Below are 15,929 nucleotides of genomic sequence, written 5' to 3' on the forward strand. Positions count from 1 at the left end.
TGAAGCAATTGGTGGGCCAAAGTGGTCACCACACATCTAGATAAGTTCCTTAGGGTGTCTACTTTCCAAAATGGTGTCACTTGTGGGGGGTTTCAATGTTTAGGCACATGAGGGGCTCTCCAAACGCAACATGGCGTCCCATCTCAAATTCCTGTCAATTTTGCATTGAAAAGTCAAATGGCGCTCCTTTCCTTCCGAGCTCTGCCATGCGCCCAAACAGTGGTTTACCCCCATATATGGGGTATCAGCGTACTCAGTACAGATTGTACAACAATGTTTGGCATCCATTTTATCCTGTTACCCTTGGTAAAATAAAACAAATTGGAGCTGAAATAAATTTTGTGTGAAAAAAAGTTAAATATTCATTTTTATTTAAACATTCCAAAAATTCCTGTGAAACCCCTGAAGGGTTAATAAACTTCTTGAATGTGGTTTTGAGCACCTTGAGGGGTGCAGTTTTTAGAATGGTGTCACACTTGGGTATTTTCTATCATATAGACCCCTCAAAATGACATCAAATGAGATGTGGTCCCTAAAAAAAAATGGTGTTGTAAAAATGAGAAATTGCTGGTCAACTTTTAACCCTTATAACTCCCTAACAAAAAAAAATTTTGGTTCCAAAATTGTGCTGATGTAAAGTAGACATGTGGGAAAGGTTACTTATTAAGTATTTTGCGTGACATATCTCTGTGATTTAAGGGCATAAAAATTTAAAGTTGGAAAATTGCGAAATTTTCTAAATTTTCGCCAAATTTCCGTTTTTTTCACAAATAAACGCAAGTTATATCGAATAAATGTTACCACTAAAATGAAGTACAATATGTCACGAGAAAACAATGTCAGAATCGCCAAGATCCGTTGAAGCGTTCCAGAGTTATAACCTCATAAAGGGACAGTGGTCAGAATTGTAAAAATTGGCCCGGTCATTAACGTGCAAACCCCCCTCGGGGCTTAAGGGGTTAAATGTCATTTTAAATTTAGCAATTTGTAAAACATGGTTATATTATTTTTTTTCCATGTCACAATCAATATTAAAAATACAATTTAGAAATGTTAATAGATACCGTTGGAGAAATAGCGCGAACATAGGGTCTTATCCGAGATTCAGATGGTTGGGCACAATAAGATTGTACTCACCAAATAGAGCCAGTTTATGGCTTATGATGCATTCGCTGCAGCAGATCCACAGGTCCAATGATGACCAACCGAAAAGAAAAAAAGAAAAAAATCTGTACATCTGTGATGTTTTTCCTGATGAAGGAATCTGGGAAGTCCAAAATGCGTTGAATAAAGCCGCAATAAATATATGACATAGGTCTGGACTTTCACTTATTCAGCAGCGCAGAGTAAATCCACGTTTACCCAATTTAGAAATCTTGCAATTTTCACACCGGCTACCGGGGCATTGTTAGACTCTAATTTCCTATTTTTTTTGGAAGTGCACATAATCAATGGCAGCAATGAACAGACCTCAATCCTATCTTTTCCATTGAAGCATTTAATGAGCGTGTGCAAAGACCAATGTGAAGGGAAAAGAGGGGGAGCAGAGTCAGCTGTGTCATCACCTATTATAAATGGTGGATCCTGTCTTATCAGCTGTGTAAAGAGGTGATACCGGTTATAATAATTCTGCCTCTGATGATAAGAAACCTGCTGAAATCTCTTCTTGAAAGGAAATATGAATTTAAAAAAATCCCATTGGTCAATGTAAATATTGCAATATTACTTTTTTTTTCATTCCTCCCAGCTCCATATCATTCAGCAGGTGTGAGTATATGGAGCAGGCTCAGGAGCTGAGCCCGCTCGACACAAGACGAATGCTGGCTGTGTTAAACAGCCATCCTCTGTCTCAAACAGCATTGAACTCTTTGAAGTAGGGGAGGAAAAAACAAAAGCACGAAAATAAAATTTGTCTGTATCCTAAAGGGGTTAATAAAGATTGTGATATAAAAGTAATGCCAACATCTAATAAACAAATCAAATGGTAAAATTGGAAAGATAAAAAGTGCAAATAGGGTCTCATATGATAACCAAGTGGTGGGAATATAATAGGTACACAATTCCGATCCGGTTGTGACAGTCCCAGCTCCTATAGAAGCATGTAATGGCTGCAGGACCACCAAGGAGATACTTTGCAGTAAATGAGGAATGTGGTGGTTCTGAGTCCGCGCAGGCCAAGGTTCAAAGGTATGATCACACAAGAAGGTGAAGCATGAATGCGGTTTATGTCAACGCGTTTCAAGGTTTTCAAACCTCTTCAGGATGAAAGCACACTGATCATCATTGTGGTTTGGTCCTGATGAAGAGGTTTTAAAACCTTGAAACGCGTTGACATAAACTGCATTCATGCTTCACCTTCATGGGTGATCGTACCTTTGAACCTTGGCCAGCACGGACTCAGAACCACCGTGTTCCTCATTTATTGCAACATCTCTTAAATAATATGCGTAACATAAAATCCTATTTTATACACGATGACGCATTCCCTTTAAATGTATATGCTACCATAATATCTGGTAACTCCATCAGAAGATTCTGCACTGTGTATCGATATTTTTTATGTATATATTCAACAGTTATTCTTAGAGGTGGTAGCTACCAGTTTGTTAATTATATTAAAAGGTCAGAGCTTTCGTTAAGCCGATAAATTGATTTCATTTATACGGTGTGTATACTTCTGTGAATGCCAGGCACAACTAATGCATGTGTAACATACAGAACATTGTGAAAATTGTGCTATGTTTTGTCATCAGATTAATGGGAATATACTAAGACTCAGAGGTATACTCTACTGCATTCATAAGGACATGGGAAACAAAAGTCTGTAAATGTCCATTTATTTCTGTCGGATAGTTTCCTAGGCATGATCTGTGATCTGTGCAGAGGTCACTATGCAGGGACAGAGGAAGAGGTGAGCAGTGATATCACTTCAAAAGAATCTGTCAGCAGGTTTTTGCTGTGTAATCTGAGAAATATTCAACAAATATATGCCTACTAGTGCCATCTCAAACAATTCTCTCAAGATATGCAGTATGCAACTTGGCAGAATAGAAACATTCTATAAAATATATCTTTTAATAAATCATTTTAATAAATCCCAAAATAAACACACCTGTAGATAACGTCCATAGATAATAAAACTTTAAATGCAGGTATGCAAATTGTCTCTTCAGGGAGGAAGAGGACTAGAACTCTAGTGCCACCTATTGGAAGTAGCGATCTTAACAGTCAATGTCGACTCTTTAACGAGCCTTGTCACATGACTTAGGATAATAGCCAAACCAGAACCTCAATTTGCAGACACTGTGTTTCGGGGTACTGCCCCTCGTCAGTGCAAAGTGGAGATCTGGTTTGGCTGATTGAGAGGGGCAGTACCCCGAAACACAGTGTCTGCAAATTGAGATTCTGGTTTGGCTATTATCCTAAGTCATGTGACAAGTCTCGATAAAGAGTCGACATTGACTGTTAGGATAGCTACTTCCAATAGGTGGCACTAGAGTTCTAGTCCTCTTCCTCTCTGAAGAGACAATTTGCATATTTCCCAGAGGAGCATTGCGGCTTTAAGTCTCCTCGCCTCGACGTGCTTATCATGTCACTCTCCGCAAAGAGAAACAATACTTCTTGGATCCCGGTCAGACACCTCTCAATCAGCCAAACCAGATCTCCACTTTGCACTGACGAGGGGCAGTACCCCGAAACACAGTGTCTGCAAATTGAGATTATGGTTTGGCTATTATCCTAAACTATGCTAAGTCATGTGACAAGGCTCGTTAAAGAGTCAACATTGACTGTTAGGATTGCTACTTCCAATAGGTGGCACTAGAGTTCTAATCCTGTTCCTCTCTGAAGAGACAATTTGCATATTTCCCAGAGGAGCATTGCGGGTTTAAGTCTCCTCACCTTGACATGCTTATCATGTCACTCTCCGCAAGGAGAAACAATACTTCTTAAATGCAGGTATCAAACACTTATCGCATAGGTTCTAAACATGAACAAATATGTTAAGTAATAATTGTATTAGATCTCACCCAGTTGAGATGTGGAGATGTAATCATCCTCAGAGCTCCATTGGAAACTTGAGATAAGTAGACGGGTTATCTAACATCGTTGTGCTCCATGCATTAGCTCCCACCCGAACAAGAACAGCAACCAAGTGTCATACTGATGATTTAGGCCTCTAATGGAAAAATGTTCTTGCCCAACAGGTTTCTACCATAGTTACATGGCGTCATCAGGGTAGTGTATATGTGGGGTAAGTATGCAATTTGGTGCAGTAGATCAAAGTCTCTCAGAGCACATAATCCAAAAATGCACCAGTTAGAGGGTCCTATAGTGGTAGATATTAGTGATGAGCGAGTGTGTTCGTTATTCGGGTTTTCCGAGCATGCTCGGGTATTCTCTGAGTATTCTGGGCGTGCTCGGAGTTTATGTTTGAGTTGACTCAAACATAATCTTCGAGCATGCCCAAGAAACTCGGAGAACACCTGAGCATGCTCGGAAAACCGAAATAACGAGCACACTCGCTCACCACTAATAGGTACACCTCATGCGATGTGCAAAATTCATTGAGAACAACACTGTACCACGAGGACTTCGCATCACCGTTCTCCCTGTGGCACGAAGCAGAAGTCAAAAGGAAGTCACTAGTCTTACACAACTCTTACTAGAAGATGAAAAAGGTAATTTCTCTACACTGAATGAGAAACTCAGGGAGCAGATAGATCTGACCAAAAAATTCCAGAGTGATACAGATATTAAAACTAAAGAGTGTGCATTATAAATCACCAGAGAGGTTCCACTACCATCTAGAGGAACGTAAGCACAAACAACATCTAGGGATCTCCAGGATATTAAACCAAATAAAGCATCTTGGGTGAAAGAACTGAGCGAAGGGACAAACAGACAGATATCTCATCAAAGATACAAAACGACCAAGTATTGAGGCATCCACTAGACCCCAAAGGGGAACATCATTTCTTTAGCCGAAAACTACCCCCTCTGGAGTCGCAATACACAAATGAAGGATAAGTATCCAGGTTAGGGTGCGAGCCAATGCCTGGAGAACGACGGAGTTAGATAGCCCATCTGCTTATCACAAGATTTCCATGTGGCTCCTTTGACATCTATTCTTCATGTCTGAACTGGGTGAGTTCTAATACAATTATTACTTATTTTGACATGTTCATGTTTAGATACAATAGGTGTTTCATACCTACATTTAAGTTTGTATTATCTATGGATGGTATATAGAGGTGTGTTTTTTATCTCGATCTCCCTTCGATTTGAAACGATTTAGGCTATGTGCACACGTTCCGGATTATTTGTGATTTTACGCATTTTTCGGTGGTATTACGTGGCAAAAATGCATAAAAAACGCATACATTATGCATCCCATCATTTCCAATTAATTCCGCAATTTTTGTGCACATGTTGCGGATTTTTCCGCAAAAAAACCCACTATGTTATTGAATTGGGAAGCTCCGGAAAAAAACGTGAAAAATCCGCCCAACATCCGCGCAAAAAACGCGACAAAACCGCAAATAAAATGCGAGAAAACGCGTGCGGATTTTATGCGGAAAATCTCCGGTTTTGCTCAGGACGTTTCCGCATAAAAAAAAAAATCCTGACGTGTGCACATAGCCTTACTGTATTATTAGCATGTGATAAAAAATTAGTTGACAAAAACCAGATCAGGGAGTATTATACTTGTCAGTGGCCAGAGTGAAAGCTGCAAGATTTCAGGACTTTTTTAAATTAATATAGAGAGTAAAATAGAAATTATTTTAAAAAGCACCAATAATTCTTATTTAATTCTTGATTGAAGCAATAAGTGTTTTTCTACTTAAATAATTAATTTAAAGGGAACTTTCATTTGATACATGCTGCTCAATCCATGAGCAGCATGTACCTGGCACTGGTTGTATTATCGCAGCCAGGTACATTGGACTCTGAAATCATTTCAGAGAAAAATATACTTTAAGTGCCTCTGGTGATCAAGACAGCACTATAAACTAGTTGGGCAGGCAGTCTCCAGCGGCTTCTAATGGATTGGACAGCATGTGTCTCTAAAAGTAGTGGACAAATGCTGTCACATTCATACCCCTGGACACACCAATCGCGTTAATGTATTGGTGAATAATGTCTTTCATCTTGTGTGAATATTGTGTAATGTGAATTGTATAGTATTGGGGTGTTCTGTGTGTAGTTAACTTTTGGGGTAAGTTTGGAGTTAACTTTTGGGAGTAGCCCATTGTGGGAGGTGAAAGTTTTAGGGAGAGTGGCCTCTTCCAGCTAGGAAGGAGGATAGGGTCTTGAGAACTGAGTGAGCAGTGAGAGACCCTAAGCGAAAGGAGACTGAGGGAGAGGAATAGCAAGATCCTGAAGATCATTGACTAAGAGAGACAGAATAGCTTTCCGGAGATGGGTCCTAGGAAAGGAGCCTAGCCACGAGACCTTGGGCTTGTAACACTGTGAGGTAATGGGCCTAAACAGGACTGAGTACAGGGGACTAGTGAAGGGTTCCGAGTGGACATTCCAGGGTGCCAGTAGTGGAAGAAATAGGATGCAGACTCGCTGTCCAAGTAAAGGAGGCTTGTTGATCAGGACTGTGGAACTAAAGCTGTGTTATAGGGACAAACAGTGGATGTAAATAGCCCTGTACTATGCTACCAAGGAGGATACTGTGTGGAAAATGCTTCATGTCCCTGCTATACCTCATACATAACGCTTGCCAAGTTGACATTTAGTAAAGAGTTTACTTTTGAACGGTGGTCTCCCTGATTGAACTATGAAACATCTGGTCCTGGCAAAGCAGCAACATTAGTTTTATGCGTCTTTCATGATCACAAAGCCCTCACAGTAAAAGTGCACACACCCAGCCAGGACTGGGTGTCGGGAGCCTCAGAACAGTGCCTCGCCAGCGGCTACGCCCTGCACCATGTTACATATCAGGTTACAAGTTTACAGGGGTTGTCCACGCTTTGCACCAATAAAATAAAAACACCTCTACTCCCCTCGAATGCCGGCGGTGTCAGCACTCGCATTCACGGGGCTCTTGTGTGGTGTGTTGTGACACAGGAGCCCGGATCCCAATCAGCACTGGTGTCACTGTCCCTGTCTTCATAAAACTGAACATGAAAAGGAAGTGAAAGAGCCGCTGCAGCCTGGCCTTCCTCTTGATGTTCAATTCGTACCAAGACGGGGACAGTGACGCCAGCGATGATTGGGATCCTGGCTCAGGTGTCACAACACCGCACAAGAGCCCTGGGAACCCGAGCGCTGACGCTGCTAGGACGGCGCCGGCACAAGAGGCGCATATAGGTGTTTATGTTATTGAGGCCCAGCGGGGAGTATCAGAAGACGTTGTCCTAGTAGTGGACACCACCGATAATAGCATTATTTTAAGACCAAATGTTCACAACTGATTTCATTTTCCTGACTTGTGGAGCGATGGATTTACAGAGTTAAAGAGTCAAAATAGACTTTGAATCTGCAGAGTAACTCTTTCGTTACGCCCTGTTCTTCACTTGTGTCAGCGTATCAAGGACATTTTTGGGGGATGGAAAGAATAGTAAAATTTGCAGCACTATGCTAGCCATTAAGAACACTGGAATCCTTAACAGAAGCCTTTTGGATCCCATTAATGGCATTTATCTGTATTCACTTGAAAACAGGTTAAGAATAGCTGTCATGGCTTCCTAACAAAGAGAAGCCATGATTCTGTTATGTACAGAGCAGGAAGCAGGTGATATTGCCAGAAACATCCTTCTTTGTGTGCAGAGCACGTTTTAAGGACACATGAATAATACTAAACAGAGTCTGAAAAATATATGGTAGATATTTGCTAAAAATCAGCAATGTAGTTGTGGGCACAGCTGGAGCCTAGCTGAAAATTTCAATGTATAAAATGCATCTTAAAGGGAATGTGCAGTAGATTTTTTTCTATGTAATCTGAGGACAGCATGAGATAAGGGGCTGAAACACAGAATTCAGGGATATGTCGCTTATCAAGCTATGTGCTTTTGTTTCCATATAATTATGGTTTTGTCACCAGGAGATAATCACTGACCAGACTAGTGCCCTTGTGCCATGTAGTCTGACCACGCCCTCTCTGATAAGCAGCTCACTGTCAATAGACAATATTCAGAGACATCAGTGGTATGGGTGAGGGCAGCTTTTGATCTCTGCTATTTGCTACATGCAAAAACTCCGTCATACCTGCTGCACCCTGTAATCTAAGTGATACCTCACTGAACTCGGAGTCTTTTTTTCCTACTTTATGCTGTTCTCAGATGAGGTAGCAAAAACCTGCTGACAGATTCCTTTTAAAGCACTGCTACAGCATTTCAGGGCTGGAGTGGTGCTTTACATGTAAGGTCCCAGCTCATGGTCTTATGCGCCGACGTCTTCACCTTTTTTCAGTTCCGCTCAGGTCCCGCGCCGCCATATTGTGACCGCAAATTTTGACTGTCCAGAAGACAGAAGTTACATCATAAGCCCTCTATGACAGGGGTCCCCAACTCCAGTCCTCAAGGCCCACCAACAGGTCATGTTTTCAGGATTTCCTTAGTCTTGCCCAGGTAATAATTGCATCACCTGTGCAATGCAAAGGAAATCCTGAAAACATGACCTGTTGGTGGGCCTTGAGGACTGGAGTTGGGGACCCCTGCTCTATGAGACCAAGAACAAGGCTCTCATAGAATTGCATTGAAGAGTTACCTCCGGCTCGCTCCATGAAACACTGGAGCGATCTGGAAGGTCAAAGGTGAAGATGGTGGCAGGTAAGTATAGGAGTTAAGTCAGGGAGATGAGATTGGAAGCACCACTCCAGGGGTAAAATGAAAAAAAAAAAAGCTGGAGTGTTGCTTTAAAAAAGAGAGAACAAGATTCCACCTGGTGGTTGCAATAGGCAACTGCACTACATTTATATTTCCGATTTTTTTTCCCCCACAAATGTGATCCTTTTGGCAAATGTAGAAATAAAACGGAAAAGCAACAAACACACAAGATTGCCATCACAGTCTACTGTACAGCGGCGTGCCGATTTCCTACTTGTCAGACAGCCATCGGAATAGGTCATTTTGCCTCAGCGGGTGACCTGACCCGCCATTCACCATTCCGGACTGAATCGATATAATCATGTCTCTTACCTATTCATTTGAATTTCTGTACCAGCACAACTGGGAATCTGCTCTATCATTTGCCAAGCTTAATGCAGGGTTGTGCAGTCTTGCATTTCCACGGCCAAAACAAGCACTTGCTTGTAATATAAGGGAGCTGCTAGTAAATGCTGAAGGGTATGTGGTAAAATGTCACATTAGACCTTATTTACAGAAAGTGCTGTAAATTCACAGCAGACGTAATACAGGATAATGGAATAAGTGGATTAAAATGCTTCCCTGGAATGGAAAGAAGTAGACGGAATAGACGAGAGGAGCCCGGACTGGCATTCTCTGCATTTTATCCATCTCTATATTTCTGTGTAATTATGGCATCGCTCGGTTACAACCTCTACCTCCAGACTCATTGCATATCATTCATCATTCACTCATATATCTTGCGTTAAATCTTCATTAAGCCTCATTAGTGGTGTCTCCTTCTTCAGGGGGTGTGGTACAACCGCAAAATAATAATAATTGAGATAGTAGGTATAAGGGTCTCTACTGATTCCTACATCCACTGAGTCCACAGATAACATCAATTCCTCCACACGCTGACAAATAAGTCTTGACAAACTATTACAAATTATTCCTGCACATTCATGTGCCACAGGGGGTGCCATGCTTTGTCTAAGAATCCATACTAAAAGTGCATTGTTAACCCCAACCTCACTCAGGTAAAACGCAGCATATTCATTTCTTTGCTTTTAAAAGAATGACTCCGCCAAAAAAAATTAATCTGGAGAAGCAATATGGGAAAGGAGTCGGTTGTCACCTAGCTTTCCCAGACTCCTGAGTGGTATATTGGTTAGCATATACAGTAAGATATCCCTTTTCCCCGATATAGATTTTAAGAGGTGATTTGTAATTCTTTTGGTGACCAAGTTGATTTTCACCAAGACATAAGTAATGAGTGAATAGATGTTCACTTGCTTTAAAAGGAATCTGTTAATATGATTTATCCCACAAACTAGTTATATGTGCCTGAAGCTCTTTCAGAAACAAGGCCAGCAAAACCCTTAAACGGCCAGTCCATTCCTCCATTACTGAAAAATCAGCACTCGAATCGATGCGCAAATGAGGCTGAAGATCTAATTTGTAGATCTGAAGCCTCTGTCACTCCAGCTCTATTTCCTTCCCAGGGCCGTCTCTTCATGCTTGACTGACCGCAGCTTTTCCCGGAGTCACATTACATAGAGACTGCTAATCAAGCAGTAGGAGGCGGCGCTGGGTCAGGAAGTAGAGCTGGAGTGACAAAGGCTTCGGACCTAGAAATGGCTCTTCAGCCTTATTTGCATATCTATATAAATGCTGATTTCTCAGTAACAGAGGGACAGATTGGCCTTTGAAACGTATCACTGGACTTGTCTTTAAAATATCTCCATGGGGTATTTGGGGGGATATCCTGCCAACAGATTCCCTTTAATACGTTTCTGAAGCCAAGATTGTATCAAGAATGATACCAGATGCTATACAAACATGAAAAACAAAATGTGCCCGTCTTACGGGTGGCTCACTTGACGCCATCTACTGTCCATCTGTCTTCCATTGGCTCCCATTTTAAGAAGCATACTTTCAATGCACGTGTTCTTCTACTGCATGGTTGTGATAAATGCGATCTGTCACACATCGGTCACCCAAAGGCTCCCAAGTTACAACACGTGTACAATTACAAGGATTGTCCACTACTATTAGGATAGGACAACCCCTTCTCAATCTTATTTTTTTACCCCCATTTAAATTAAAAACACTTATGCTCACCGCCATATTAGCTGTGTTGGCACTTGTGTTCCCGAGGCTCGCGTGAGGTTATGTCACGTGAATCCTGCTCCCAATCAGCGCTGCCCTCACTGTCCCCACTTTAAGATGTCTAAGTAATCAAGAGGAAGTCAGAGCTACGGCTGCCACTCATTTCCTCTATACATCGGAAGGCGAGGAGAGTGATGGCAGCGCTGATTGGGTGCAGAGCTCACATGACATAACAACCTCACCAGAGCCCTGGAATGCACTGCAGACACCGCTGGAGCGGCGCCGCCGCAGGAGGTGAGTATAGGTGTTTCTATTTTAAAGGGGGCAAAGATTCAGATTGAGAAAGGGTTGTCCTATAACATATAGATATTTTATTCTGAATGGACAAGATTGTATTCAGTTGGTAACATGACAACTCCATGGACGCTGTAGTATTTTTCTTTTCAGGTTTAGGGAAAAGTCTTCTCTAATACAACTGGGAAATAACTTCATCATCTAGAGTTCTAGACTCACTATTCCGCACAGGTCACGAAGACATCGGAACTGATTTCTAATATCATCGTCCTGGTCATTTATGGTCAGAATTTCTAAAATACCAATTTAGGAGATTATATCTAAAGGGGCCTTTGACCCCGCGAGACAAGAGGGGGTGCGGGTGTAACTCTAAGTTTTGAAGCACGTATCCCAGCATTGTCTTCTTTTTAATACATATGCTCAGCATTATATATAGGGAAACACTTACTGCAGTTGTATAATATATAGGTTCTTTTTATGTAGATGTAAGCGACACCCTTTATTGTTAATGATATAGAGGGTGGTCCATCGTCTGCCGATAGAAGGCTTAATTGACTAAAACATTCATGCAGGATACAATTAACCTATCAAAGTAAAACTAGGCTTAACGAACAGATGGCTCAGGCCTAAAGACATAATAATTCACGTTACAAATTGCGCTAACTCTCCAGTTACAGCTGTCAGTGTCTAGAAATTGTGACATGGTATATTACAGATCAGGATTTGGATATTAATAATTACTATAAATTATGGAGATGTCCCAGTTCTTCATTACTTCTACCTTAGGCGTGCCTTAAGAACATCTATAATAGACAGAAGTTTGTGAAATGAAATCTCACTGTAAAATGTTACATCGGACTCATGGAGAGCGTCAATCAAACATCTCCATATGTACAGGCTTCTAATGTTAATGTTCAAGGTGATCTGAAGGTGACCATATTGGAAGAATAGTTCATGGATCACTAGGTCATATATGCTCCTCCGAAACTCTCAGACAAGAATTTCCATCCAATGTAAAATAAACAACAACTTGCAAATCAATTCTGGTTTTCATTACTTTAAGGGATCTTAGGCTACGTTCACATTTGCGGCTTTGGACGCAGCGTCGTGGACGCAACGCACGACGCACGAAAGGCGCAAGTAGAACGCATGCATTTTTGACGCATGCGTTCAACCCTTTTTTAATATATAGGGTCTTTTCAGTGTCTCTGTTTTTAAAGTAAAGAACGCATGCGTCCTACAACGCACAACAACGCAAGTACTTGCTTCTTCTGCGTTGCCAATACAATTCAATGGAGGTTTTGAAGCTTCGACGACGCAAATACAACGCAAGTGCGACGCAAGCGTTTTTTAAAAATTTTGGACGCAGAAAAAATGCAACATGTTGCGTTTGCAACGCACTGCCAGGTGCGTCGAAAGGACGCATGCGTCGCAAAACGCACCGAAACGCATGAAAACGAACGCACATGCGTCCCCAATGTTAAAGATAGGGAAGCATGACGCGTGCGTTGTTTTGCAGCGACGCCGCTGCGTCCAAAGCTGCAAATGTGAATGTAGCCTTACAAAAGTAACATTCATCATGTTAGATCATTTTTACACACTGATCTTTATATTGACACAAACTGGTCCTCCCAATACAATAGGACCCAAGTTGTCACGGGTGACAGAATAGCACGAAACTTGACATGTCTCAAGAAGGCACTAGTTGTTCCGAGCAAGAAAAATGCATAGGATAGGACTGTCTTTGGGTCTACAGTACACTATATTAGTCAGCAGCCACAATTTGCAGTCCTATGTAAAATAAATATACTATATAGTCCTACGATATGACAAACGCAGTCCTTCTATTACAAGTATTTTATTGTTAGATGCATCATAGTCTATCAATGTCATACTTTAAAAGTTATGAAAATAATCCGACAAAGTAGTGACAATATGAGAAAAATGTCATAACAGAGCGGCGTCATCTTAATCGCTCTCCAAACCCATAAATCGTCGGTGAGACCTGAGACTTTTGCTGGTGGGCCCTTTAACTCCTATTCCTCTACCTGTCAAAACACTAAGAAGAAAAAAAAAAAAGAAAAGAGGACGACAGCAGCAGCGCCGCAAACTACACTGGTCCATGACTCCGGCTGGCAGTGGAGATTTTCCACACTCAGGATTACTATGCAGCCAATCAGACCCTGAGGCTCCTCTACCCAACCCCAGACCGCAGAATGCATTACCGATACAGATAACAAATACATACAAAATAAATCCATCAATCTTTTTTTTTTTTTTTTTTTGCCAAAATTGTCATATTAATCATTCAGATATGTGATTATATTATTTTTTTGTTTTTTTATTTCAATGTGCTTAATGCCATCGCTCAGATATAAATATGAATGTATTACGGATATGGACATTTAGATGCACAAGGACATTTACATTTACCAGTAATCATGGAAATATAGACACACGGTCACATTAAACCACCATATCCGTAGATCACTCTGTGTGTAAGACGATACGCTAGGGACTATGTGTGCTAGGACGGGATATTCATGTATTTATCTACAAAAAAAGAAATGGTGCTTTAGTAATTGGATTTCACATGCACCAGGGACGGGAATTAGCTGTTTACCCATATGCTGCATCACTTCGGTCACCAACGCGTTTCAGTCCAATAACCCAATGACCACTATGCATTTACTTAGACATTCGGGAGAGAATCCTTGACTTTAAATGCCACTTCATTAAGATGTAATTAGACATCAGAAGAAAGCAATGTGCATATCCTCCTGAGACATGCCAGCTATAGCTGCCCACAGCGATATCTGGGGTTCTGTCTAAAGTCTGAGGAGAATGAGGGCAAGGATTAGTTGGCATTCTGCTTTAGTGTGAGATTCAGCGAGGTCTGGCCAGCCTCCAGCCAGATTAGAGCATGGCAATGCTGCTGTCAGGAGCAGTTCTCTTCAGCTATCGATGGCTTTCCATGGGAAGTTATCTGCCTTTCCTACAATCCTCATAAATAAAGTTCTCCTCGCCTCCTTCATTGACTCCCTCCCTGGCTTTCTCTGCAGTGAGTGCTGCCCATCTACACAATTGATTCTGCCACCTCCAGATTGTGCCTGCTGCCTGTCACAGCAGTGATCTGTGTGGCATGGACCTCTGCCCAGCACCAGAGATGAATGGACCCTGGTGGCACCCCTCACATGGCATGCTAGTTTACTGTACCTGAGCAGGCTCCAGCAGAGCCAGGATGGTGACGATGAGGAGGCTTGGAGAAGTCTGCATGATGCTGCTCCCCTGTCTGGCCGGCACATCAGCACTGATCGCTGCTGCTGCTGCTGCTGCTGCTGCACATCCTGCGCTGTCCCTGGTGCTGATCCAGCAGCCAAAGTTTGGAGCCCAGCAGAAGGCGAGAAGCGGTAAGAGGATGGAGGAGGAGGAGGAGGAGGAGGAGGAGGAGGAGGAGGAGGAGGAGAGCTTCTACAAGAGGTGCTCAGACCTGGACAACGGATGTGACATCACTACATCTCTGGGGGTCCTGCTGGCATTGATTTTTTTTTTGGGGGGGAAGTCTTCAAGTAGGTGCCCCAAAATCAGAGTTAGGGGTAATGACACAAAGCTTATGTCTTCACCATACAAGAGCCATGTTCTGCTCTCTGGACTTCTCCTCTGAGCAAAAAGTCCACAGTCCGATGCCCACCTCGTGCCTGGGTGATCTGCAGAGACGAGCTGCTCCCCTTGGCTGTGTGCCTGGTGCTGGGGATGGTCTCAGCCACTACCTCACACTGAGAGACTTAGCAGAGCTCGCTCAGGGAGGGGGGATGTCTCCAGGGTGGCTCAGAGCCCACTGCAGAGCACTGCTTGGTCATGCCAGGAGGGAGAGAGGGTGGCCAGAGAGGGGTTAATGGCAGAGGCAGGAGCCGTTCAGATGTGGTGGGTGGGGGATTGGTGGAGGTGGGACAGAAAGGAGGAACACGATGAGAGGTGGGAGAGGAGAAGACCCCTCAGGAGATACAAGGAGCTCATAAACCTACAACCTGTTACCTTATCTCCTGTGTGCTGGACAGCTGCCATGTATGGTGTATATAGCAATATAAACCAATATATACTGTATATATATACACACCTGAGATACTAAGATGCAAACAGAAAGCTGACATGCAAAGTGTATGTATGTGTATATATATATATGTATATATATATATATATATATATATATATATATATATATATATATATATATATATATATATATATATATATATATATATATATATACCCGAGATACTAAGATGCAAAGAGAAAGCTGACATGCATGATATATCATGCATGGTGTATAGTGAAGTGAAGATGAACTATTTTTTTTAGAGAATAAAAAGTCGGATGCCATACGGAGATACAGTCCAGCATCTGATTTTTAGAGATACAATGCAATTCTGTAACATACCAAACTAAATGGTCTTTTACATCATTAATAGCTGCTGTGAAAAAAACGGATTGAGCACTGACAGCACACGGATGACAAGTGAGAAAAAAACTTCCAACTTTTGTGGATGAAACACTGACTTATGATTTATTCACTTGCATGGACCTACCCTAAGAGCTTCAGATCGTGACTATAGCTTTACCATTGCTGAAGATATATTTCCCTTAACAAGCCATACTATCTGCTCATTACTATCTAAACTGCCTTTTACATGTCCTAAGACAGTTGTATTTTAATACAGCATTCTGACT

The 15,929-nt window shown here is 41.9% G+C and overlaps 1 protein-coding gene across 1 annotated transcript in view; it reads right to left on the reverse strand.

Annotated features, from left to right (window-relative positions):
- OLFM3 (olfactomedin 3) overlaps positions 1-14,979 on the reverse strand; it is a 405,674-nt gene extending 390,695 nt beyond the window's left edge. The window contains exon 1 of the mRNA XM_069737372.1: positions 14,418-14,979. Coding sequence (XP_069593473.1) covers positions 14,418-14,477 — 60 coding nt within the window. The 5' untranslated portion in view covers positions 14,478-14,979. The remainder of the gene's footprint in view (positions 1-14,417) is intronic.
- Positions 14,980-15,929: the final 950 nt, after the last annotated feature.

The sequence above is a fragment of the Ranitomeya imitator genome, chromosome 8 (genome assembly GCF_032444005.1).
Source record: "Ranitomeya imitator isolate aRanImi1 chromosome 8, aRanImi1.pri, whole genome shotgun sequence".
Lineage (NCBI taxonomy): Eukaryota > Metazoa > Chordata > Amphibia > Anura > Dendrobatidae > Ranitomeya > Ranitomeya imitator.